Source organism: Falco cherrug, chromosome 13, assembly GCF_023634085.1.
Source record: "Falco cherrug isolate bFalChe1 chromosome 13, bFalChe1.pri, whole genome shotgun sequence".
NCBI lineage: Eukaryota > Metazoa > Chordata > Aves > Falconiformes > Falconidae > Falco > Falco cherrug.
The window spans coordinates 29,351,381-29,377,642 of NC_073709.1; the positions used below are offsets into that span (position 1 = coordinate 29,351,381).

Consider the following 26,262-nt stretch of genomic DNA (forward strand, 5'->3'; position numbering starts at 1 on the left):
CCTGGTGCCATGACCACTTCCCCAGGGAGTCTTCCAGTGACTGACCACCCTCTCAGTGAAGAACCTTTTCCTGATGTCCAACCTGAACTTCCCCCGGCAGCTTCATTCCATTTCCTCGTGTCCTATCAGTGGTCACCAGAGAGAAGTGATCAGCACCTCTCCTCCGCTGCCCCCCTGCCGTGAGGAAGTTGTAGACTGTGGTGGGGGCACCCCTCAGCCTTCTCCAAGTGACCTCAGCTGCTCCTTGTAAGTCTTGCCCCTGAGGCCTTTCACCATCTTAGTTGCCCTTCTTTGTAGTTTTATGTTGTTATGCTGAAGCACCCAAAACTGCACACAGTCGTGAGGTGGTGCAGAGTGGGACCACCTCCCTCGACCAGCTAGCTGTGCTGCGCTTGGTGTACCCCAGGGCACGGCTGGCCCTTTGGGCTTTAGCGGTATTTGCATCGCCCCGTGTTCCTTTGATAGGCTGTGGGACTTGTACGGTATTCACAATAAACAGCCAAAATGGTTCCAGTTAGGAGGAATGCATGTAAAGAACGAAACCACATGTAATGTTCCTCTGCCCTCTCTATGTTTGAGGTAACAACTTTGCTCATTGCTACTTATTGCTGCCACAGGACCTAAGAGTTCTGCTCCTGAACCAGAAGCAGCATATGTTCAGTACTGTTAAAGCACAGAGAAATATAATATTTAATGAATTGGCAATTTAAGAGGGTTAACATCCACAGGAAGACGCATACGTAAGAGTGATATCTCCACAGCAGGAGCTTTAAACTACCCTGGCCACTTCATGACAAGAACTGGAAGGGCCTAAGGAGGTAACAGGGTGCCTTCCTGGATGACTGAAGACGCCCATTTTGAGAACACGGGACAACCTGGGTAAAGTATGAAACTACTTCTTTATAGAAGTTACAGAGGCTGGAGTTACTGGCTAAGTAGAGATCTGAGTTGGCATTTTTATTACAAATAGGGGATAGAAGAAATGCAATTTTTCATTAACTAAAATAGTCAAATACAGTATATGGTACCTATAATAAAGCATTGTGATAGTGGGACATAATACAGTTGCATTTTTATCATCCTATAAAAGTTACGTTTTACTACGAAATTCAACAGTCTTATTTGTATGTTTGTGAAATCCCTGTAGTCCTACAGAAGAAAGATGGGTTGCTACTAACGCTTTTGGAGTCTCAAGAAAAGTAGTATGGAGCTGTTGGTAGGTAGGTAGATAGATATATAGATGCCCCAGAAGGGGCAAGACACTCAGCGAGCATGTTTAGTGTGGAAAAAGAAATGAACAAAAAAAGGCAAGCCTGACTTACCGAGCGGTTTAAGCACATGTTGCTTTAAAAGATTACCTGTTTAAATTTAGCTACTGTTGCTGCTCATAGCAAAACAGCATGAGAACTGCACCCAATATTCTTTGGGCAAAGGACAGCTTTGAGCAGGCTGGGGTGGCTGGGCAGAAGAGGTTGCAAGATGTGAAAGGAATGGTTATCTGTGATCACGAGTCTCTGTTGAGACTTCTCTTCAACAATCCAAACGAGAGAATTGAGATGGTGTGGAGGTGACGAAAAAAGTAAGACTGGAACTTGGGGGTGAAGAGATCGATGACTGAGTTCGAATGGAAAAACCTCAAAGAGCTGATAAAGAATGTAAGTTGCTTGTTTTGTTCTTGTTGATGGGATTTGTTGGTATAGCTTGGCCGGCTGAGGCTGGCTCTGAGCTAGAAGACAGGCCTTGGAGAACTGTATCCATTGCACGGTGCTGTGTTGGATCAGGGAGACCGCAGCCCTGTTCCGTGCGTTCCCGGCGCGGTCCTGCTGTCGGGCTCAGCTGTGCTGCCCCGGGCCGTACCTGGGGTGTAGCCGCCGGTGTTCCGTGCGGGAAGCGCCGGTGGCAGCGACCGGGAAGCCACCTGGGAAGCTCACCCGTGGCGCCCACAGCTGCTGCCTGGCTGTGCCCTGACTCTGGCGTTACAGCCGGGAATCGCCGTCAGGCTGTCCCGCTCCGTGCCCGCCTGTGCGTCGCAGCCCGGCCGAACCCGGTAGCTGCCGCGCCTTTGGCCGGCGCCGGACGGGAGCCGCCAGCCCTGCCCGTCCCGGGGACAGCGGGCGCTGACGCCCCGCGGCTGGAGCCGGCCCACGGGCAGGAAATCCCTTGGCAGCCGCTCCTCCTCCCGCTTCGGCCGCCGTAGCCGCCCCGCTCAGCTCGGGGCCGGCCGGGGCAAGGCCCCCGCAGCGGCTGGGACGCGGCCCGGCTCTCCCCGCCCCCGCGGCGGGAACTACATCTCCCAGCGGGCCGCGGCGGGAGAGGCCCGGCCGGTACCGTGCCCCGCTCCCGGCACGCCGGTGGGCGGCCCCGGCGCGGCGAGGCCCGGCGTGCTCCGGACGCGGCAGGTAACAGCGGGCGCGGTGCGGCGGGAGCCCGCGGGCTGCTCCCTGCCTCGCCTCAGCGGCAGGCGCGAAGCCCCCTGCACGGCGGGGCGCCCTCCGCGGCGCGTAACGTGCGGTGAGAGCAGCGCCTCGCCTCGCCTCGCCTCGCCGGTGAGGTCCTGGTCGGCGGCCGTTCCCCCTTCCCCGGCGCTGAGGGAAGCCCCGCGCCGCGCCTGAGGAGTTTCCCGCCGGCGGGTGAGGCGGCGCCTCTGCGCTCGCAGCCGCGGCGGCACGACGCTGAGGGAGCGGCGGGCGAACGTCGGCCACAACGTTCCGTGCAGTGAATTAAATCACTTTTACAGGTTATTCGGCGTGCGGCGTCGCCTGCCGGAGCGCTGCAGACGCTGAACACCGGGAGAGAGGGAGCGGGGACCGGTGGAAGTGGGCTCTCTGCCTACCTGCCTTAAAATACCGTTGTTTAAAGAGTGTGTGCCCCTCTGCCAGCTTGTAGTATCAAAATATTGTTCACAGCGGGTGTTACGGCAGGGTGAATAACAGCAGTGGGCCGAGGCGGGGTGCTGGGTTGATTTTTGGAAAATCCTAAGGGAAAGCAGACAGGACGTTCCCTGAGGGCTTGCTGGAGCGGGGTTGTTTGTCCAGGTTAAGGTCCCGGATAACCTGCTGAAAAATACTTATGGAAACAACGATTTTATTTAGCGTTTGTTGGAAACCTGCCCAGCTTTCCTGGTTTAGTTACAAGTAGCTTTAACAGTTGGTATAGAAGTGGTTTAATCTGGTTTTGGTCTGTTGTTTTACTCGTGTCTAAATGGGCATATGGAATGAGACTTTTTGTTTTTGTTTTGTTTGTGGGTCGTTTGCAAAACCTGAAAATTGTTTGAATGCGTACCATATACATAGTTCCCTTTGCTGAACAAGCATTTTAGGGATGAGAAGAATACCTTTTAAGTTTAATGACCATATTTTGTTGCATAAACCAAGCAATCTGCAAAGACTACAAATGACACACTCCCTCCTCAAGTCTGGCTCAGTTTGTCAGAATTCAGTTGAGATTTTGACTTTGCCCTGGAGTTAAAACATAATCATAATCAAGTACATTGCTTAATTTTTCAATTCTGTTGAATTAGGCTGCTTTCTCTTCCCTTATTTTTATAGCATAGCTTTATCAAAAATAAGGCAACTTGCCTAGTTATTTTAGGCGAACCTGCAAGACAGGATCAGTCTTAGAAGCCACGGTCTCAAATTCACTTACGCAGCCACAAATGTGGGGTTAATATTTTGGATGGCCCTATTATTTTGAGATGCTGCACTTCTCCTCTGGAACGGGTATTACTCCTGTCTGAAGTAAGCTAAAACAGTCTTGAGTGCACAGATTGCTAATGCTCACTGAAAATCGATGGAAGATAGGCACAAAAAGCAATTAGGCAGCTTTGAAAATCAATCCATAGTTGAAGTTGTCCAAGGACAGGGATTAGATCTTTGTCAGAGCTGAAGCCTTTGTGGGGAAGTTCCAGGCACAGTGTCAAGTTTTTGACTCTTTGTTCTGCCTCTTTTTTTATATATAATTAATATATAAAAACTTGTGAATTATTTGTTTAACCTCTGCTTGTTTGGTATTTCTTCAGAATTTTATTGGCTTTTTTGTAGGGGCAATCATGGTGTGAAGTAAATAATTTGAAATAGAGCACAGTTGGTAATAACCAGTGCAGCCAGAATCCAGATGCAATTTGTCTATATGAATTGCCCAGAATAGGTTTGGGATTACTGGGTGTTTTAAAAGCCCTTTTCCCCCCTGCAGCTGATCTACCGCACTTCTTGTATTTGGTCATTCTGTAGGATAATACCATGGTTTCAGCCTGTCTGTCTGTCTAGGGTTTCAGTGAATCTTTCAGACCTACCTATTATGTTTAGACATAGAACTACGGTGTTTTAGTATGGTAAGCACTGTGAAACAGTTCAGGCTTCTTAGTAGAATATACATGGCTAATTTGTTCTTAAGTAATTACGACAGGTAAATAAGAAGGTTTGGGGTAATAATTCCAGAATGGTAACACTCCTAGAAATTCTTGTTTCTTCAGTAACTGTTTGTCAAGTAATTTGTCAGTGAAGAAGTAGGAAAGCAGGGATGGGGATGGTAGGTGAAGTATAGCTTATAGCTCTAGGCAAAATGAATTGATTATCTTGCATATTCCTATGTACATTTCTTGTACTGTAGTTGGAGTATTCAAATTTTGTGGCCAGATGGGCAAAGGTAAGCCTCACCTTTGTGGTAGTGTGTGCACTGCTTCGTTGAGCCTGCAAAGTGTTTTCTTCATGCAACACACAATCCCATAACCAGGGCAGTCGTCTTTAATGTGCAAGTTCCAAATGTGGTAAATAGTTCTCTAATTACTGTGTAAGTCCCTAAAGAAAAGTCACTTGAAAAGTAGAGCATCTTGCTTCTCTCTGAAGAGATTTGGTCTGCTGGTAATTAATGCTGAAAATACTTTTTTCCCTTCTGAGTGCTGCTACTGACGAAGTCCTGGATTCTTCCTCTGAACACATTATTTTTAATTAAAAGCACAATTGTGTGTGTAAATGGGTATTTACTTAAATAGTAAAGCACAAATCTACTTCTGAAATGGTATTTGCTTTAATACCTTGGTCATGCTAGACATAGCTGGATGGCTAACACAATGATTTGAATATACCCTTGGTTTTATGGTTGGTTTGTTGTTTTTTAAAGCAGCATTATCAGCTTTGATATATATTTAAGCATATTGTTGTTGATTAAATGCTTTCTGATCAGCAGGGCTGGGATATTTTTGTAGGAATCATGGTAGCCATGCTTTGTTAGTTACATTTTTCAGTAGTGTGTGGTGCTGCCTTCTAATGCATTTGCCAGACTGAGGAAATTGTCTGTGATCATGTTTATGGAGGGATCCTACTGGGGTAAAGAACAGGAGCCATTTTCTAGGTTTCTTCTCTGAAAAGTGAGCTGTTCTCCAACATTCCTCCAGCTTTTTTTTTTTTTTTTTTTTTTTGGAAACATCTCTGTTGGAGATTATTGGGTGTAATCCACAAGACAAGTAAAGGCTCAGCAAACTTTTTTTTTCCGTTCTTTTCCTACCTCAAGCAATTCGTCTTATATTTATTGCACCCAGCAGTCAATTTTTTTTTCTTCTTTTGAACTTTCCAATGAAGACATGTAACTATTGCTCTACTGGTTTGTTCTGTATGCCCACTGCATCTGTACCCTGGATGTGTTTTGCCATCTAATAGAAGACAAGTCTTTCTTTCAAATTCTATGGCTATGTTTTGTGAATCAAAAATAAAGCTCTGTCGGAGGACTTAGTCCTCTTGGCTACTTCATCATGAGTGTTAATTGCTCTAATCTGGTGGGTACAGGTAGTGCACTTCTCTAGATGAAGCCCTTGAATCTACAGAGAATTTAAATATTTAGTTGTTATTAAGAGAGATATGAAGTAGCAAGAATTGTTCTTGTTACATGTTTACTCTGGCACATCCTTTTGGTGTTGCAGTTATTTGACAGAAAATGATGACTACCATCTGTTCCCCTCCTCTCTCATCATTCAAAGTTCCTTTTCTCTTTGAGAATGAAGTCTTCATAGAGAGATAACAACTTTCTATCTCTTCCTGTTTCCATAGTCACAATTTACTAGAAAAAATACTTTTTCCTTATTACACACTCATACATGTTTTTGTTCATGCTGCCCTTATACTTGGAGTCATGATCCTAATTTAAACTTAAGAGTATGCACCTCATCTTACTGTCTTGCAGATTGCCAGAAATTTCCTCTGGCAGTCTTTATATTCATCATTTCCATCTCCACACCTCCTTCTAACTGAAAGATTGTCATGTACTTTGTTCTTACATACTTTAGAGTGCAAGATTTCAAACTGTTGGCACACTTTTTTTTCCCCTCTAAGGCACTATGTACACGTCAATTCTGCGTGTGTTAATAATTAAAGGTTTTAGTAACACAGTTTTCTAACAGTGCTGATAAAAAAAGCTTGTGAAGCTGTTGGTTAAAGAAGATCTTTCCCCCTCTGATTTCATGTAAGAATCTTAAAGGGAATTAGACTAAAGGAAAAGCCCACAGTAAACAGAAAGACACATGCTGTGCTGTACCACCAAGCAGTACGGGATGAATCTGAGTCTTATCTAGAGATCAGACCAGGCAAAACATTGGCAATTATACCATGGCAGGGTAGGAAGGCAACCTTTTACTCTTCAGTACTGAAGGATTTAGTGAAGCTAAAAATAGAGCATGAATTTCCCTTAATGCCTGAGGAACAATTACCGTGATCTCTTTTCCTTATCTGTAATATCAGACTCTTGGTACATCTGCATTTTTTTCCACCCGCTCCATAAAATGCAGATACTGGCACAGGGTGAGGAGGTTAACCTCATTATTGCTAGAAACTGTGGTGGAAAGCAAAACAGAATGATGCGCTAGTCATAATTTCTTTTCAGACATTAGAAATTAAATGTTGAAGTAAAGCTCGAGATGTTCTTTAGAGTCTGTTTTACTGGACTGTGTCATTTAGTTCTCTGCATGCCTGCAAAGAAGATCTCTCTAAAGGCTGGATAGGATAAATAGGATAAAATCTTTGCACGATCTAACCTTAATGTTGTAGCTATCAAATGCATGACTGTGAAAGTTTAAACATTTGTTTCACCCTTAATTAGTGTGACTGAGCAGTGCTGATGTAAGAATCCTTTAGCATCTTTTCTGTCTGTAGAGTCCTAAACAGAAATTATTGCAGATGGAGAGATCTCCTTTCCCCTGAGTCGTGCACATAGTCATTAGGTCACAATAAAGGGCATCACACGGATTCTAGGTCGGGTTCTGCCAGTTTGCATTTATGTAGCTCAGAGGCTTTTTTTAGACTCTTTGAAGGAAGTGGGTTTTTTTCAAGCACAATAGAAGAAATATAAGGAAAACTGAGATAAACAAGGCATGTTTTTAAGCAGCACATAAGAATGTCTTGGGCATAGATTTGAAAGAGCAAGTAATGTTGCTTACATACGTGTTCTTGTAAATTGAGTATCTTCCTCTTAAAAATGTGGCTTGCAGTACTTTAAATTTATGATTGTGATATGAGCTTTGACTTGGCCAGTAGTTGCATAAATATGTCACCTCTGGGTGAGGCGAAGTGGGTAACTGAACTTAGCCCCATACTACTTCTCTTTTATGCTTAGCTAGGCTTGGGGCTCCATCCCTATTGGATTTCAGTGTAGTACTGAAGAGTTGGTAACACTTGACTGTCGCAGTATTGTAAGAGAAGTTAGGTGGGAATGTGTTGTGTAAGGTGCTCAGCTACTCCCCTGGAGTGAAGTGCCTGAGGAAATAACTGCGGTAAGGTAAGTACACGTTTTGGGTGATGCATACAGGGTACCTCCAGAGCCTTAAATTGTCTCTCAGTTGATTGTTACTGTTGTCCGAGGGGCATAGCAAATGGACAACTTCAAGGGAGCAGTGCCGCATGGCTACAGGTGTGGGGCATTCCTCAGCGGTGATGGAGGCTACCTCTGACACTGTCTTGGGTGCAGCTTGCTGCACTACTGGGAGAGGCTTTGCTGTGCCCCTGGGGAAGAGACTGGGGTTTCTCCTTCTTTAAGGTGACCTCTGTCCTTGCTTGTGGTTTTCTAATTGGGTTCCTGCTGTACTGGCTAATTTCTGATTGCGAACAGTCTAGAAAAAGATTGTGGAACAGAATGATATCATCTTTTCCTGCTGTTTTGGAGATAGCATTATGTGCTACCTCCCTATGGCAATAAAAAATGTAAATGCTAAATTTCTTATCGAGACAAGCCAGAAACTCTGTTGGATTTGTATTCCCTGTCTTTGATTTGCTTCCCTGCGTAGGGTGCTTTATTTCATCCGATGCCTACCTCTCCTCCTTTCCTACAATGTTAATGTATCCTTTTATGCTCACCTGGGAGATGTTATCAATCGTATGCAAAGCAATTTCTGTGTTGATAAGCTATTTTGAAGCTTGTCATAATGCTCCATAAACGACATAAGTAGTACGCTTTTCTTACACAAATGTCTTGACTCTGCGGTTTCTCCCTGTTTCTGGTGCTATATAATGACAAAAATGTGATGCCTGGAGATGGTAGGGTGTAGACTGAGGGTGAAGCTTCTGGGACTGTGCCATGTCTTAGTCCCTTCTAGGCTGTTAGTGCTAAGGGACCCTGCTACAGGTGCCGTGAGTTTAAGTCGTTCAGTGGGTCATTCTTCCTTCAGATCCGTTGGGAAGAGCAACCTGCAATCTCTGCTCTTCAGGCAAACTGATCTGTAAACAAAGACGCTGCAGCAGAGGAGTGCCTTTTCAGTAAAACCTAATGCGCGAGTTTATGTTACAGAACAAAAATAAATGGAAACATCACTTCTCAATTGAGCTGTTATTTCTCCTGCAGAGTAATTATTAATCAATAAACCTTGTATCTGACAGCATCAGAGTGTGTTAACTGGTCTGAGCTACCTTGCAGTCTGCTAGTAAACCAACCTTGGAGAGAAAACGTTATTAACTCTAAACCACGATCACCTCTGGCATGTGTCTGAAAGCAGCATGGTCTCTCACAGCTTCTGCTTCACCCACGTGCTAGCAGTTTTGCACTGATAGGGTTTAATAGCACCACTTGGAGCTGGGGATATTGTGCATCATTCAAGCCATAGTTGCTGGGTTGCATAGCATTTGGGCCAAAATGGATTTCCAGATGTTAGGCTGAAAGTCTTTCCAGTTGCGTATTTCTCCAGTAACATGTTTCAGATGGATTCTAACACTGCAAGGCAAAGGTGAATGATTACCACTAGAACAAGGTGCGGGTTTGGGGGTTTTTGCCATTAAGCTCTTTCATAGATGATCTCTCTAAAATATAAATAGCACTGTTCTCTGGGGCATCTGTTACTGGATACTGATGAAGACAAGGCAGGAGTAGGGTCAGTAGCTTTGATGTCAATAATTGCTTTGTTCCTGTGGAACTATTAGCTCTGGTGTTAATGCACAAACAGAGAACAATGCAAAGCAAAATGCAAAAAAAAAATGCTGAAAAACAGGAGTGTTTTTAATAAGGAGCACATGTAAGAAGGTTTTGGGGTTTTCTTGCAAACAACATATTTCTTAAGATACACTTGACCTTCTTCAAGAGGAGCTAGTTTTGGGGCTATTTACTGGATCCATCACACTCCAACATTTTTCTTTCAAAACATGTTTTTAAAGTAGCAAAACAAAAACATTCTTCCTTGAACTCTTTAGGATAAAAGTACTGTCTAAGGTATTTAAGTGCTGTCTACAAACAATATTCACCCTGGGGTACAGCAAAGTCTTGGAGCCTAAGTACTTGATGTAATAAATGGAAATATTTCCTTCTAAGGTCTTGCCTTTGGTCGCATAAAAAGAGGAAAAAGCCAAACCAAAACATGAACTCCCTTTGAAGTAGTTATTTGTAAAGGCAACATGCCAGCATGGTTGCATCAAGAGACTTCAAGAGAATAAAAGCACCGGCACCTTGTTTTTTAGATCTCTGAAAACTGCAAGTATAGAAAAGTTTTATTATACCTGTTTCTCCTTCCACATTCGTGATGCTGTATTGCTGTATCATGGAACAAGTGTAAGGGACTAATAACTTCCATCTCACAATAGATCTCAGTAGTGATTAGCAGAGGAAATTCTGGTGCAGATGTGTCATGACTGAAGTTGCTTTATGCTGTACAAATAACACACGGGAGTTCTAGAGAACTAGCTTGAATAGCAAACTTGGGAAATCACTGAGTGCATTTGCTCCAAGTGGTCTCCTCTCAGCACAGGTTGGTAGGAGCGTGCTGCGTTCCAGTAACTCGTCAATAGCAAAACAATCCCTTTGAGTGTGCTATGAACAAGCGCGAGTTACAATTCTGCTGACGCGCTTTGCCCTTTCTCTTCTTCCTGTGCACTTGGGAAAAAAATGTAGCATGGTTAGAGCTGTAGGCCCCTGTATTCATTGTAATCAGGAATTTTACAGGCACTTTCAAGGGAACTGAGGGGGTCTTAATATAGAGAGCAACTTGGGATCTCTATTAGCAAAAAATATCCAGAGGTATCAGAGGTGGCTTCCTCCCAGTCAAAATGACATCTCATGCAAATTGATTTGTCAACCAGCACCAATTCTCTGCAATAGAAGACAGAACTACGTGACACCTGAAGGTGATTTTGATGCTTACTGCTGGATTGTAAACAAGCTCATCCTCTAGTCTGTTTGGAATTAATTGCAAAAATGGGTATCTTTTCACATAGCAAGTCCTTTGTATACGCAGTCCAGGGTGAATGCAAAATACGCATGTTTGTACACAATCCCTCCCATGGCTTCTGCTGCAAAAAATTCTGATTTCTCAAGTTTCCTTGAGAGCAGATGGGGAAGCAGAAATATATTTGTAGCTCTCTGTACTCCAGCGACTTAGAACATCAGAGTTTCTTGCTAGAGAAGGAGCTGAGATTCTGTTCCTGGGCAAAGCAGTTCAGTGTTAGGTGCTGTGCCTCCCTCGTGCTGGCAGAGGCCGTGGTGCTGCTGCAGTGTAAGCCAGGAGAAAGAGGCCTCTGTTTTTCTAGGTACCCCAGCCATCCTGCCTGAACAATGGGGCTGGCACTGACAGCAGCTCTCTTTTCTCTTGGCATGGCTGTTTGTCGTGGGGCTTTGTAAACATACTGAGGTTGGCAAGAGTTTGAATTTTTTATACATGGTGTTTACATAGTTATGCTGGTGAACCTTTGTAGTCTAGCCGTGGCTGGAGTTGTGCTGTGAATTCAGGGAAGTGGCTGTTGTTCTCTGTGAAGGCTTAGTAATAGAAATGCTGTTAAATACTGTGGTAGATATTATTTCTATGTAAAGTGCTTTGAGGTTTCTAAAAGCCCCTCCAGTTCTGCTCTGCAGTAAAATTTGATTGTGCTCTGGAGGCTCCTAGACTGCATTGGTTTACGTGTTGAGGCAAGCTGAAATTGGATAAACTTTTTAATTCTGGGGTAAATTATGGACTGAGTATGGTGGAGGTGGGAAAAGGTTGTTGTTTTGTACTCCAGAGAATGTTGTGGAGAAAAACTGGCACCTTCTCAAACAACAGAAAATATGGAAGGACCAGTGAAAAAAATAAACAGATCAAGATCTTTCAGTGCCTATCATTCCCGTTCCTCCAGCCTCTGGGAATTAAGGCGCTTTTCAGGGCTGTAGCACTTGCATGTGTAAGCAATAGATTTTTCCAGCTTGGTGTCCTATCTGCATAGTGCCCGACTTCTGTAAAAATGTTTAGTGGGTGCTTATTTTGACGATTTTATTTATTTATTTATTGTCAGCCATTAGAAACTTGAACTCAAAATGTGTCCTGTCACATAAAGGCACTTACAAGACTGATCAATTTTACTCCTGTTATAAACTCCCATTAACTTGTGTTAAAATTCCTATTTTGATCCAGGAATAAATTTGGTCTATTCTGTTGACTCTGAGCACTTTCAGACCATCAGATTTACTCTGCAGCAGTAAAATCAACAAAACCTTCTGGCTCTGGAGAAAATAAAGACTTTCCTGTGCCATAAGCAATGCTTGCTTTACAGAAGTTTTGAAATACCTCACGTCTTACCAATTTCCAATAAGTGTTTGAAACATAACGTTCTTTAAAAATACACATTAAAATCATAACAGTACTGTTCCCCAAAGCATCTTACAAAAGTTTCTTATACTGAAAGGGATGCTTGAAAACATTATTAGAGTCTGAGTAATTATTTTTTTCTATGCAGCATGAAACAATTCAAATTATTCAAAATATTTTTTTTTCAAGGTCTTCTGACTAAAGCACAACAGCTCTGCAGTCAGTCACACAGATATGCTGCAAAATTGGATAGTTCTTCACTTTGACAGAATCTTATCACTTGGGGAATGGTGTTTCAGAGCCAGGACAGCATGCATGTGGTCTTTTGTTTTCTCTTTAAAACAGTTTAGAAGGAGGAAGAAAGGGAAGGTCCTTCTACCCTTTGTGCTGCAGTTCAAAGGTTATGCAAATATATCCCTGCCACACTCCCCCACGCTGATTGGGAGGTACAAGGTGGCTGCCCTCATGCTCTTCACTTTTTATTCTATATATATGTCTGGGTTGTTGTTTTTTCCTCTGAATCTCATAACAATAGATACGTGAGCCTTACTGAAGAGATGCTCTGCTTTGGAATTTGTGGGAAATTTAGAGCTTCAGAGGAAGAGAAAGCATTAAATTTGAATTATATCCACAGTCACCTCCTTTACTGTTGAAGTTTGGCAAGAGTCAGCAGACACTGAGGAAGCCAACGTGATGTGTTTTATCAGAGGACTGTTTAATTACCAATCCATGTGATCTCTTGACTTGCTTTGAGTTCAGTTTTTACTAAATGGTTTTTATGTAAAACATTTAATTCTGCCCCATTTGAGTTGCATAGGATAAAACATCCTATTTCTGAAATTTTACAGAAGTGTTGGTGTCCTGTGTGTGGCAGAATATCACGTAGCTCGAATCCTATCTTAAAAAGCAAGAAAATCTCTACAGTCTTTATGAAGTACATCACATGTCTCTGAACTATCTGGTTGGGCTCACCGGCGTTCTGTTCTTCTCTTGCAGGCATTATGCTGCTCGAAGTGTTCCTGGTTCTGGGGACAGTCATCATCTACTTCTTACTTTCCAAGAAGAAAGAAGAGACATTACCCTTCAAAGACGGATGGTGGGGCAAGGGACCAAAGCCTGACACTGAAGAAGATAGAACTATTTGGCCATTTAAGGTGGAAACTACAGAAGGAGAGCTGAGCGTAAGCAAATCTCTATATCGGGGAGAGATAAGTAAGAAATGTACAAATAAATGTAGAACTTGTTTTGAAGTTATTTTTAAATTGAACTAATAGTTGTATTTATGAGACTGAGCAACGGTGTCCAGGACTTGGGGGAAGGGATTTTTCAGTACTTGAGAACGTAGGTATGGATAGGCAGGTTTCACATCTTGCTACACAATTTTGTTCTCAGATGGCTGTTGCAAGATTGCTAGTAAATAGACCTATTCTGTAAATACATAATAAACAAAAAAAATCATATACAGATTACTCAACTCTGTGTTTCTGTTTGTGTACTTTCCCTAGTTTGTGTCAACCAGAATAAGAACAATGTCTTTTTTTTTTTTTTTCCCCTTCTTTTCTTTCAAAAGCAATTAAGAATATCTCATTTTCCTGACTGCTTTATGTTTGCAGCTGTGCTGGGTGCCGAGTCTTCTGTAATTAATGATCTACTTCGGTCAACACTAATACCACAGTGGTAATTGCAGTAAACATGTCCATTGCAGAATTTGTTAGATAGCAAGGTTTTGATTGTGTATGCCAGGGACTGCATAATTTCATAGATCTATGCAGAGTAGTGGTTCAAACAGTATTCATGGATTGCTCGTATTATTCATTTACAATGGATTCCTGTTTACTCAGTAAAGCCTGGGTTTTTTTAACACTTTGTTTGCCCTCCTTAGTAATATCAATGGTCATTGATGTCCAATATCTGTCTTACACTGCTGACATAAAACTAGGTAATTTCTAACTTACAGAGGTTTTTGAAACATGCAATGCTGTATTATGACAGCCATTGCAACATAATGCATTGGTAGAAAATTCTATTTCTAAATATATTCTTCCATAAACAAGGAGTTAAAGTTATGCTATTATGCTAGTATACAGTACTCAAACATTTTTTTAAAAGGTGTCAATCCTGGACAAAAAGACATGTTAAAAACTTTATTTAAAAATCCCTGTTTTCTGTACACGTGTTAAAAGCCAAAGCAGTGAGCTTACATACGACTGTCTTGCCTAGACTGAGACTGCCTGTTCAGTGTGAGGCACGAGCCAGTGCATACACCTCACTCATCTTAGAGTTGAGAGCTATCTCTATTGCTGTATTAGAAAGTGCTGTTCAGGTTTAAACCCCACAGAGGTTTGAGCAGCATTAGATTTCCAGACCTGCCCTCCACCCTCAACTCTTCCGTGGTTCTGTTCAGAGTAGGAAGGGGCTTTTGGCTGTCCTTCCCTGCTGAGTGATTTTGGACTGATTTTGCAGTATTGTCAGCATCCCCTGTAACCTTGAAGTGCAGTGGGAAGGTCACTTTCACAGTTACTCTAGATTGGAAAACTAATTCCAGTCTAGTTTCACCAGCTTTATGGCCATGCAAAATCCCTCAGAGTGTTTCCCAGTGAAAACATCCAGACCCTTGGTTTGGGAAGGAGAGCAAAAGGTTTGGGCCAGACCCTAGCGCTGATCGTGAGGTTGGGCTCGCAGGTAACCTAGTGAACAACATATCGTGAAAAGGCAACAAGATTTAAACTGTGAAGCTGCAGTACTGCCAGAAGAGTGTGTTGTCCTCTGAGGTTATCAGCCTGGCAAAGAGGTTAACCAGCCCTGCAAAACAAAGACGAGTGAGTGTTAAGAACAGCTGCAAATAGAAGAGGAAGGAGGCCATCTGGAGGAGAAAAAGAATTGGAACAGCTGATGGAGCATCAGTAAAATGCACAGGTGTCATTAGAGATGTTATTTTCATTGTTCTTGTTTCATTTGGGAATAACTAGAAGCTATGCACAGTAGAGCCGAAGATGGCAGACGCAAGTGCCTGTAATATCTGTTCTTTCTTTTTCCCTGTAGGACTTATTTAGGAGACTTGACCAGGCTCGACTGACTGAGCCACTCGAGAACAGCTGTTTCCATTATGGGACTAACTCGGTGTATCTCAGGAAGGTTGTCTCCTACTGGAAAAATGAGTTCAATTGGAAGAAACAAGTGGAAATCCTCAACAAGTACCCACAGTTCAAAACTAAGATTCAAGGTATGTGGCTCTTTCCCTTAAAATAAACAGTAACACATAATCTTGTCTGCAAGGGATTGTGGTTGTACGAATGCCATGGTTGTCTTGCACAAGCTGTCCCTTCCTGGCTACCATGGCGTGGATGATTGGCATTGCTGCTGAAGCAGCAAGAAACTCCTGCGTTGTAACTGAAGCCTTTAGGACAAGGAATGACAAATGGAATTCCCTTGTGCATGGATGCGTTGTCAGTTGGTGTTAACTGGAGCCGAGCACAAGCATTTGGAAACAGCACTGGATCTTAAGATGTACACATGTTCCCTGACTTGCATGCAATCATGCAAAAATACCCGCTGATGTCTCCTTGCTCCACATAGTTCCCCAGCTGCTGCTGTCAAGGTGATGCCATGGGTCTGGCAGCCCTCCTCAGCTGGGCGTGCTGGCTGCTCAGGTTGTCCCTGCTTGGCGGGGCAGATGCGCTCTGCTGCGCCATTTCAAGCATTCATAGGCCTAGAAATGCAGGGTGCCTTTCCCTTGGGGCTGACATGCTGCCAGGTGTGAGTGAATGCTTTGTCTTTTCATTCCAAGCACAGGCACCTCTGGAAAGACGCCATTCAGCTAAGGTCTTCTGGTGCTGGAGCTTGGTCAAACTGGACATTTTAAATGCTTGAATTAGGGTTGTGTTTGAGTCACTTGGGGGTACAGTTGCAGATTTAGAGCACAGCAGGCAATTGTCTCATGATGGCAAAATTCAAGCTTGAGATTATGCCATTATGTTTTTACTTGCACCCATAATTGTGCATTATTTCAAATGGGGCAGTTCACTGTAATATTTTAAGTGGATTTGGGACAATAAACAGTTGTTACGTAGTGGTTAGAACATAAAGATTTTATTTGAATGTATACAACATGATTGATGCTCAGAAAGATAAAAGCAAAATGCCTTCCCTTAAAAAAGAAAAAAATAATAATCTTGGACAAGAAAGGGAAAAGAAGCTAAGGAAGATGCACTATGTATAACAATAGGAAGAGAAATTTCAACGTTAGGGATAATTACAGAGATGAGACATGAAAAGACAAGATAAAACATGCTGTGTATCAGATTCCTAGCTTCTGTCATCACTTGACAGCTTTTCCAAGAATACAGAAGTGCACAGAATTGTCAAGGATGGGGAAATCTCAGTGAAAAAGGGTGGGATTGCTGGTGAGCTGGAGTTGATGGTGAGTAAAATGTGCTTAAATGCATCAAGAAATGAGGCATTCAGACTATACTAAAAGCAAATTATTGTTTCCCGGAAAGCAGAGCCCTGGATGGGTTTGAGGAAAAGCGGTTCACTTGAAGCAAATAGTGCAAGCTGTATGTGAAGCTCACTGCTTGCATATTGAAAGGGTCACAAAGGAAACAGGACTGCAATTTTTACCTTTTTAACAATGAGGAGACTGGTACTAGAACATAGTTTCCTGTTCTGATTTACTCAAAGAGATACTGAAAGCTTTGGACAAAAGGTAGAAAAAAACTACTAAATGGAATACTTTTTTTTTTTTTTAGTAAGGCATTTTTTCAAATCCTTGATTCAGCATGATTGGTTTTTCAGCAGTTAAGATGTGTGACTTGATTACAGGAGGCCTCCGAGGCCATAGAATACTTACTGAAGGCTTTTAAAATTCCTTTTGCTGTAACATTGGGATCGAGGGCTGGAGACACAAGGCAGACATACTCAAATGGAAAGTAAGGCATGCATAAAACAAGGGAAGTGATTAACACCCCCAAACAGCTGCTAGCTATGATGGATTCCCTATCTCCCTATCAACTTCAAGTTGCAGTTGTATGCCTTCCAAGAGGAAAAAGCTGTGGCTGGCTGAAGCCTAGCCGGTGCCATATAGGGACATTTGGGTAAAATTTAAGGGCACTTGGACTAAATGATGTAATCATCGCTTCTGCCTTTAAGCTGTTTGAGTCACTGTGTTACCGTTAGTAGATTGCTTCACTTCTATGTCTTAATTTGCCAATTTATTTCAAAACAGAAATATGCCGACCTCATTTGGCTGCTGTGATGCTTAATTGCCCATTATGAAGTACTTTAAGGTCCTTGGGTAGATGGAGCCAGAGAAAAGTGCTGGGTGTTTGCATGCTCACCAAAAAAGGACTTCAGAAAAGATTTATTCATAAGAAGTTCTGTGATTAGTTTCAGTGTCATGGTAAATTTGGGCATGTAAATTAATTATTTTATTTTTACAGGCATTGATATCCATTTTGTTCACGTAAAGCCTCCTTGTTTGCCTGAAGGCCAGTCTGCAAAGCCATTATTAATGGTTCATGGTTGGCCTGGCTCATTTTACGAATTTTACAAAATTATCCCTCTCCTGACGGATCCTGCAAGCCATGGCCTCAGCGATGAGCACATTTTTGAAGTCATTTGCCCATCTATCCCCGGTTATGGTTTCTCAGAAGCACCCCACAAAAAAGGTATGATGAAAAGAAACTGAACTAACACAAGCCTAGTCTTGCAGTGAGATAGCCCGTTAGCAGAATGGTAACTCCTGGCACTTCATGTTTTGCCAGTGTAGAAACAAAGGTCCTGTGTGTCATGTGGAGAGTGGGAGATAGAGTGTGACTTCAGGTGACATCATTAATTAGTTTCAGGAACAATGTATAGATAATTTACAAAGGACTATAAAAAGTTATGAAGTGACAACTCATAAATTGTAACTGAGTCAATGAATTGTGTGTAGGTGAGCAGGAAGAGTAAAGTTAATTTGGTACTGTTGCTTTTGGGTGTTTTGAATCCATATTCAACAACATTATACAGGTAGGTGAGCAGCAACAGGTGGAACAAATCCACCCATGTATCCACTGGCAGGCTGCAGCCAAATACCTTCAAAGCTCCTTCAGCTTGTGCTCTGAATTACACAGACACAAGCTGTAACAAATTGGAGCGAGGTAGTATTTAAAGTGATACTGAGTTTAGTATTCAAGTTATGTGTGCAGGTGAATGATGTGGGTAGGGCTGGTTTTGCTTTTCTCTACTTCCCTGGGTTTGATTTACGTGGTCAGCGTTCAGTGGAGAAGTGCGTTACTAAGTGGAAACTTGCAGTTTCCAACTTTCAGTAAGATGAGACTGTGCTCACAGCAGCCAAAATGGAAACACATTCCCTGGGCAGTGCTCAGTGGCCCCAGCAGGGCTCAGGAGTATGACCGCAGTTTACAGGGAGTCTGGCAACCCCTTGGTGGCACAAGTACATGGGCAACTGGTGGGGTTGGGAGAACACTAGTCTGCAGCAAAGGCTGGACATTGTCCTCATGGTTTCTGCTTGCTCTCTAGACCTTGTCTAGATGGTGTGACAAGGGCTTGCATGTAGTCCGTCAGATAGGCAAGGAAAAATGGATTTGTAGCTTTTTAGGAACTTTAATATTGCCTTTATGGGGAGAATAAATGCTGCATGGTTGGAAGTGTAGCTAGATTTAATGCAACAGCGTTTTTTCTTTTTCTTTTTTTTAATGCAGACTTTAATTCTGTAAGTGCCGCTTCTGTTTTTTACGAATTGATGCTCAGACTGGGATTCAACGAGTTCTATGCACAAGGTGGCGACTGGGGCTGGCTCATCTGCACCAATCTGGCCCAGATTGCTCCCACGTGAGTAGCCCTTTGCTAGACATGATTGGCACGCAAAACTGATTTATTCTTTGAATAGTTGTTTCTTTTGTGCATTTGAGAGCTCCTGTCCAAGTCCTTACAAGAGCACTGTGTAGTTTCTCTCTTCAGTGCTCAGTGTTAAGCAGTGATCCAAAATAACATACTTTAGTTCATACTATATACCTCTTCTATCAAACAGTTGTGCAGTAGTTTTATAATGACCTCACTGGGGTCTAGAGCGGGATAAGTACTGGTAACAAAAGGAGGATTTGTGGCTTAGCACCCAGGAGTGCGTGCTGATTACTGCCAGTTGCCCCATCGACTTGTAATTTTTGTGTGAAAAGCCACACTACGAAGTACAGTGAAGGTCATGATGTCATTGGCAGGTCGGAATTTAAGTATGTCCATTTTTGTTAATAAGATTTTAAATATAACAACTTTGAATCATGTTTTATCTGTGTTAACTTGGGGCTTTTTCTGTTCTTATTTTTAGCCATATGAAAGGTCTCCATTTAAATCTAGCCTCAGTCACGAACGTGGGTTTCACTCACCTGCTCTCCATTCTGCTGGGCTGCTATCTTCCAAGGCTTTTCGGTTTCCAGGATGAAGATGTGAGGCGGATGTTTCCCTTCTTGAAAAAAGGGCTCTACAGGATCTTGCTGGAGTCTGGCTACGCTCACATACAGGCTACAAAGCCTGATACTGTTGGTAAAACAAACAAAAAACCTTTTGAGCTCAGAATATTTAGTTTGTTCATTTTAGTTGTACTTTCATAGAAACAAAACGTATTGCTTAAAATATGCATAAAATCAGGGGTTTTTTTCAGGGAAATTGAAGTAGGAAAGTTAGAAGTCCTAAAAGGTGGGCTCCTTTTCTGTATCCAAGTCAGAAAAGGTTACATCAGAAGCAGTAAATGTGCACGTCAAAATTGAGCATACTCTGAAGTGCCACTGACCTAATTTTCAGTTTTTGTAAATAAAATAGTTTTTTTAATACTTTTCCACTTCTGCCATCACTGGGGACTGTAATTCTATTTCTAATGCAGCTATGCTGAGAGCAAAAGGTAGTTTCTTCACAGAGAATGGTTCACATTCAAGTCAGGTCAACTACAAGAAACTTTTTTAGCTGTCTTAGCATGCAATATAGCTTATTTATAGAGATAAGTAATACCTGAAAAGTAAAATCAAATTTCATTCTCACTCATTGTTTGAATCATTTGCAGACTTCCAAAGAAAGTGTACCTGTGAATGTTCTTTCTAGGTGAGCTAGTCAGATTGCTTAACTACTTTAAGTATTTGAGTATTAAGTGTTTCTATTAAAAACATCTTTTGCAACTGAACAACTGAGTCAAGAATACTGAATTGAATATATTTTAGTTTAGTGCAGCGGCAGTTCACTCATGGGTTTTATTAAAAATGTACCTAAGGAAACTATTTTGTAACGATTTTCCATAAGCTTACCTACAGAAGCAGGTATATTCTTGAAACGTGTAGGCAAAATGATAATTTTACAGATTTAAAATAGTTTGCTTCCTTTTGAGTTTTGGTTTCTAAAAATTACTAGTCTCTAGTTCTTTTTGTGCTTTAAGAAAAGATGGGGGAGCTGAAAGATGCCTAGCCATGCTCCTTCTGCTGTGGTTTTCTGGCTGATTCTTGTCCCTCCCAGTAGTGTGTTGGTCTGTCAGAGCGGACTGCGCAGCCTGGGAACCTGCAGCCAGTCTTGGGAGCTGGGGCAGGAGCATTCCTGCAATTTCAAAGACAGAGGAGTGTGGCAGGTTCCCATAGGGAGAAAAACCCTCTGAAGATGGGAATGTAGCGTAGCTGGAAGCACAGCCATGGAGGCTTCCACAGTCCTCCTGAGACTTCTGGTGGTACAGGGTGGCTACCTTGCAAGCCGTCTTAAGCAAGAAAGTTGTCTCTGGATCTTTTTATATATATATATATATATATGCACACACACTGCTTTCTAATACACTCTTGTTTCAGAGCTGGCTTTCGATCCAACTGGCTTGCATGGATTTGATTTTACACTTATTATTTGGGAAACCTGCATGGAGTGTGGGTTCATTTTCAACCGACTGAAACAGGCAGCGCCTATATTCAAAGTAATGTTAGGATCAATATCAAATTTTCCTATTAGGTAAACCAATGTACTCTTTGTTCAGTAAGTATATGAGAACAGGCTGTTGCTTGTCTGCTTCTGCAGATCTGGAAAGCATGCTCAATAGAACTTTTTCAAACACTTGGTATTTCAGTTATCAGTATTAGTTGTTTGAAACAACTATCATGTTTAAGTAGCAATTACTGATGAAATTGTGCTAGCTGTAGTGTTAAGCATCTTTCAGGAAGGTTGGGTTGCATGGGTGGAACTTCAAATATACTGCTGTTCCTCAGGAAAAAAATTTTCTAAGGTTTTTCTGAGCAGTCGAGACAGTTTATGGTCCCCGTTATTTCACAGCATTAGGATGTATTAGCAGAGTTCCAGGTGCAGGTGTGTTTTTTCTGTCCAAGCAAAACAAACTATAGAAAGTATATTAAGCCTTGTTCTGCATGAAGGCAGCTGCCTATTGCTAATTCCAAAGATGGACCTTTTAGTAAAGCCTTGCTTTTCCTTAATGACTTTCTAATAATGCTTAAAATGTTTTTTGCTGTTACAGAATGGTGCAAATTCTCCTAGTCATGTGTAGGCATGTGGGGTTTGGCCCTGTAATGCTGTTTAATACATGACAACTTCCAGATTAATGGAAGCAAAACCCTACTTGGCACATAAAGCTTGATCTTATTAGCTTACAAGGAAAAAAAAAAAAGAAGAAATCCGATACTGTTACATCAGTTCAAAAAACATAAGAGTGTGAGCTAATGCAGAGCCTGTTGGTTTGCAGATACTATCAGTTTATGACCCAACAATAAATGGCTCCAACTGATTCTATTATTTTATTTATTTATTTAAGAATGCAGCTGCTGGAACAGCTTTGTAAAGTTATCTATGCCATGTTGTAATGGGCTGCTTCTCTACCAGTCTGAGTTCAGTAGTTGGATATTGCAATTTTGGTTACATTTTTCTCCTCCTTTTCAGGCTGTGGTTTGAACGACTCTCCTGTAGGACTGGCTGCATACATCTTGGAGAAGTTTTCTACATGGACTGATCTGGAATTCCAGAATTTAGAGGATGGAGGACTAGAAAGGTAAGCGTTTCCTCTTACGCCATTCTGGATGAGGTGACTAAGGCCAGAGTCCCAGCAAAAGAAGTTTGTCTGAATGGATCGCCTCACAACTCACAGGGAGCCTGCCCGTAGCGGCCACAAATGGTGCAGCGCTGTACTACAGCGTGCACAGAAGCGAACAGGCCACGAAGGCTAATGTACTCCCTTCCCACTTTGATCTCCTAGAAGAGAGATACACCCTACAACTTTTGGGTAATAAATAGTGGCTTAGGTGGAAGAATTTCATTAGGACAGAAAAAAGTTTAACTACATTAAAGATGCTGGGAAACAGAACTCATGATTCATTTTAATACTAATACATAACTCTATGAATTTGCTTTAGGTTGATTGGTATTGTTTCATATACCTACCATTTGCTAACATTAGTGTGTGGCAGAAATCTGAGATAAAAATGCCCTTTGAAAATTGCTGAGGTTCCTGGTAGCAAAGGAGTGAATGGGCACGTTATGAAAAGGCCCAGTGACAGTGGATTTGAATATAATGTTTGCGCTGCATACAGCTAAAATTTGGTATGAAACATGCGCTGTTAACAGCACGTTGGTGTGATGGCTCTATTGAAAGCTCATGGTAGCATTTCAAATCACAGATGATAAATGGCACAAGCTCTTCTGCACCTACCCTCCCCATCCACAGACAGTACGACAGCTATGCTGGAGCATAAGATGCTCCTGGAGTCTGCCTTCCGTGTAGAGGTTAAAATGTCACTTCCCAGTTTGTGTCCACAAGCCTTTAATGTGCTTAATTGGTCACTGACAGACAGAGGGGGAGTAGCAGGCTTCACCTCTCAACTCTCTTCTTAACCAAGTTAACTGGTTTTTCCTATAACTTTTTTTTCTTACAACCAAACCAAAGTCAAGTCCCTGCTAAAGTAATACAAAATGTATTCAGTTCTAACTAAGCAACTCTAGGCTTACCCTTTCAGGAAGTTTAACCTGGATGATCTGCTCACCAATATCATGATCTACTGGGTGTCAGGCTGTATAGTCTCCTCAATGCGTTTCTACAAAGAAAATTTGAAGGAGGGGATAGGCACACAGAAACATGAAAGGTAAGTGGTTTTTTTTCTTTAAATATTTTGCCCTGAACTTAATTTCATGGTCGCAGGCAAGTTGCTTATGTCTTAGAGCTGCTGCAAGTTTCGGAAAGCTGAGAAAAAGCAACACTGTACTACGTTGTTCTTCTGCGGGACAGGTCTCTTAGTTGATGTACTGTGTTGTGCTTGGAAAACACGGTAATTAGGCAAGAATCCTGAACCATCAGTAAGGAGAACTGACTGGAGGCACTGCTTGAGGACACCCATCCATGGTGTATCCAACTAGGGAAAAGCACATCCAAGTATTCCAGATTTTACTGCAGTTACTAAATTAGCCTGTGAGTCATGCAGTCAGTTTTGTTTGTAGTTTATTTGGTTTGTAATTCTAGTACTTTTCTGGACACAGTTTGCCTAGTTTTGCAAAAGATTTAAGCCTTGCTTTTGGAAGAAACTTAAGTATACTGACAAACTGCGTAATTTGAAAGTAAGACTGATGTTCCTGCTGCGCAGACACTTAAGACAGCAGCTTGGCTGCATATACTTGTGTCAGCTTGAGTCTTAGCAAGGGCTTAAACCTGCCCTGAGGTATCTGCAACCACAGCTCACTGCTATGGTATTTATTTAGCTGTGAAATGATGCTCTGAGGAAGGTGACTCAGTTCTTGAAGCTGCTGTGGCTACACTGTGGGCAGTATCCTGCTCTGGTTCTGCCTACATGGGATGAGCTCTACGAGCTTCTGTGTGCCTAGAGGAAAGAGTCCTAAAGTCCTATGTAAAATTAGGCACCCTGTTTTCAGACTTCCAGTAGTTATATGCCCAACAGTGTTTGTATCTGTATCTTAACATCTGTCACTTCTGACAAGGTGGCTTATGTGTATTGGACAGTTAAACCTAGAAAATGTTGCCCTGTTTGTAACAAGCACTGATCATTCCACTTTCAAAGATACTTTTCCCCTCAAATCCAGTTGCTTCCCTACACTTACTATGGTGCAAAATGTTCTGTTGTGTGCATGCCTGCCAGTTAAAAGCAAGAGCTACTTTACAGGGTAAAAGTCTCAAATTGGGAAATGTTTCCTCTGAGCTAGTCTAGATTTACTCTCCATTATTCCTCTCCTCTCCTTCCCTTTTGCAGCAGATCAAGATAATTCTTCCCCTTTCCCTCCAGTCGTTCTGCCAGGCTCGACAAGTTCTAGTTGTAATCTTCACTGTAAATCTCTCTCCGGCCCCTGTCAAATTGTGTGCTTTCCCTCAATATATGACTCTCAAGCGCTGAATGCAGCAGGAGGAATACTTGATCCCCGCCACCTCCTTCTCAGTTTCCATGCTTCTCACTCTCATGCCCTGGATTCCTTGCAAAATTGCCTTAATATCAATTTATGCAAAATATTATTTCTTTATTTTTTTCCTGGGTAGGGGAGTGTTGTCTAGCCTTCAAAGTGAGAAGCTGGAAGTCAAATGTTAATTGCCTAACAACAGCATACCCAACTGTAAGTGTTGGAAAGATTAAAATTATTTTTTCTCCTCGCTCAGGCTCACAGTACAAGTACCTACTGGCATTGCCTCCTTCCCTAATGAAGTCATGCACACGCCCCAGGCTTGGGCCCAGAAGAAATACACCAACATAGTTTCCTTCCATTTCATGCCTCGAGGTGGCCACTTCGCAGCTTTGGAGGAACCTGAACTTCTTGCTGAAGATATTTTGCAATTTGTTGGGAAAGTAGAGAAAGAGCAACTTTGGAGAAAGAAAGAATAACTCCCCTAACAAACAGCAAGGTAACTGCTTACAGCCTAGCATATGTACCGGCCTTACTAAGTCTACTGTAATCCATGTTAATTAGATCTTATTCTTGACCAGTTGTGAGAGGACAGCAAGAAAAATGCAGTATATGATGAGATACTGCTGTGGGGACCTGATTTTGGGGTGGCGTTTTGGTTTTTTTGCATTTAACTAGGCTGAGAAAGTAGCATGAAGATTACTTGGTTATCTTTTCCCCTAAGCACCGACTTGTAAAAATCTGTTCTGTAGTACCCCAGCTCTTGCTTTGAAATTGATAAGTGGACCTTACAACTAGTAACAATTATACTGTTATTACTTACGAAAGGCTTTTTTTCCCCCACAGCAGCAGTAAAACTTGAGTTGGTGTAGATGTGAGATTGTGCACACAAAAAATAGCGAACAGCCTAGCAAGACCTAACTTGCATGAGTGCATTGGTTAATTGGCATTGACAATCCACAGTACCTTTAAACTCGCCAGCTGGCTGCCTTTCTCTGCCAGCCTGGGCTGTGAAGCAGCTCCCCGGCTGGGGGGAGGCTTGAGCAACTGAAAGACACAGGCAGCTGTAGCTCGGACCAGGAGGGGTTGGGTAGGAGCAATTAGAGCCCAGGCTGCCTCTGCCCTGAATTTGTACTCTTAACTGAACATAGCCCTAGATAGGCTTGAGACGCTGCGGCTTTGCACCACTGCTTCTGCAGGGTATTGTAAATGCCTCATATAAAAGAATAAAAAATAGATTAATTCAAAATCAAAAGAAACTTGCAAACATGCATTAAAATTTTGAATAATTACCTGTGTGTTTCTTCAAAATTTTTTTTATAACTGAGATTTTTGCTTGGTGACAGCAAAGAGAAGCATCAATTCAGAACCTATTGATTCTGTACTGCATCTGTTACAAAGGTCAGATTGAAGGCAAACTGCTCAACAAAAATTTTATTTGAAGGGCTGTATGTTTTTGCCAGCAACAGTCCCTAGTGTGTGCAGTTGAGCTTCAAACATTCTTAAACTGTATCCAGATGACTGGTTTCAGTATGGTTTTGTTCTCCAGTCACTTCTGCTATACTTCCCTACCCCTGCAAGCACATGGAAATATAATCCACCAGTAACACTTGCATGGATTGGTATTATTTCACAATATTAATGGAAATGGAAGCTGTTAACTAAGTCACTCCAGCAGAGACCCGCTCCATCCCACAGGGCTTTAGACTCACAAATACCACGTAGCTTGTTTCACAGAAGGCAAGTCAGCACTCCTGCCAGGCACATTTGAATCTTAGTGCTCAAAGCGACCTGATACGCAATGACAGAAGATCATTAGGGCAGATGGGTTGTGGACCAGCCAGGATCAGCTTTCAGGGCAGGCAGGAGACCTCTCACTA

General features: G+C 42.3%; 1 protein-coding gene across 9 annotated transcripts in view; it reads left to right on the forward strand.

Annotated features, from left to right (window-relative positions):
• The first annotated feature begins 1,374 nt into the window (after window positions 1-1,374).
• EPHX1 (epoxide hydrolase 1) overlaps window positions 1,375-26,262 on the forward strand; it is a 34,528-nt gene continuing 9,640 nt past the window's right edge. For 3 of the 9 annotated variants that reach the window (XR_008735004.1, XR_008735005.1, XM_055726075.1), the window contains exons 1-9: window positions 1,409-1,655; window positions 13,016-13,200; window positions 15,062-15,242; window positions 17,458-17,685; window positions 18,724-18,853; window positions 19,347-19,561; window positions 21,929-22,037; window positions 22,999-23,124; window positions 24,639-24,881. Coding sequence is in view for 7 of the 9 variants with exons in the window: in XM_055726075.1 (XP_055582050.1) it covers window positions 1,625-1,655; window positions 13,016-13,200; window positions 15,062-15,242; window positions 17,458-17,685; window positions 18,724-18,853; window positions 19,347-19,561; window positions 21,929-22,037; window positions 22,999-23,124; window positions 24,639-24,861 (1,428 nt within the window). In the remaining 2 variants the exon portion in view is untranslated. Of the gene's footprint in view, window positions 1,656-2,266; window positions 2,400-2,440; window positions 2,631-2,663; window positions 2,738-9,664; window positions 9,941-13,015; window positions 13,201-15,061; window positions 15,243-17,457; window positions 17,686-18,723; window positions 18,854-19,346; window positions 19,562-21,928; window positions 22,038-22,998; window positions 23,125-24,638; window positions 25,675-26,262 lie in introns of those variants that run through there. The other 6 variants (XM_055726074.1, XM_055726076.1, XM_055726077.1 and 3 more) reach the window with 6 other exon arrangements.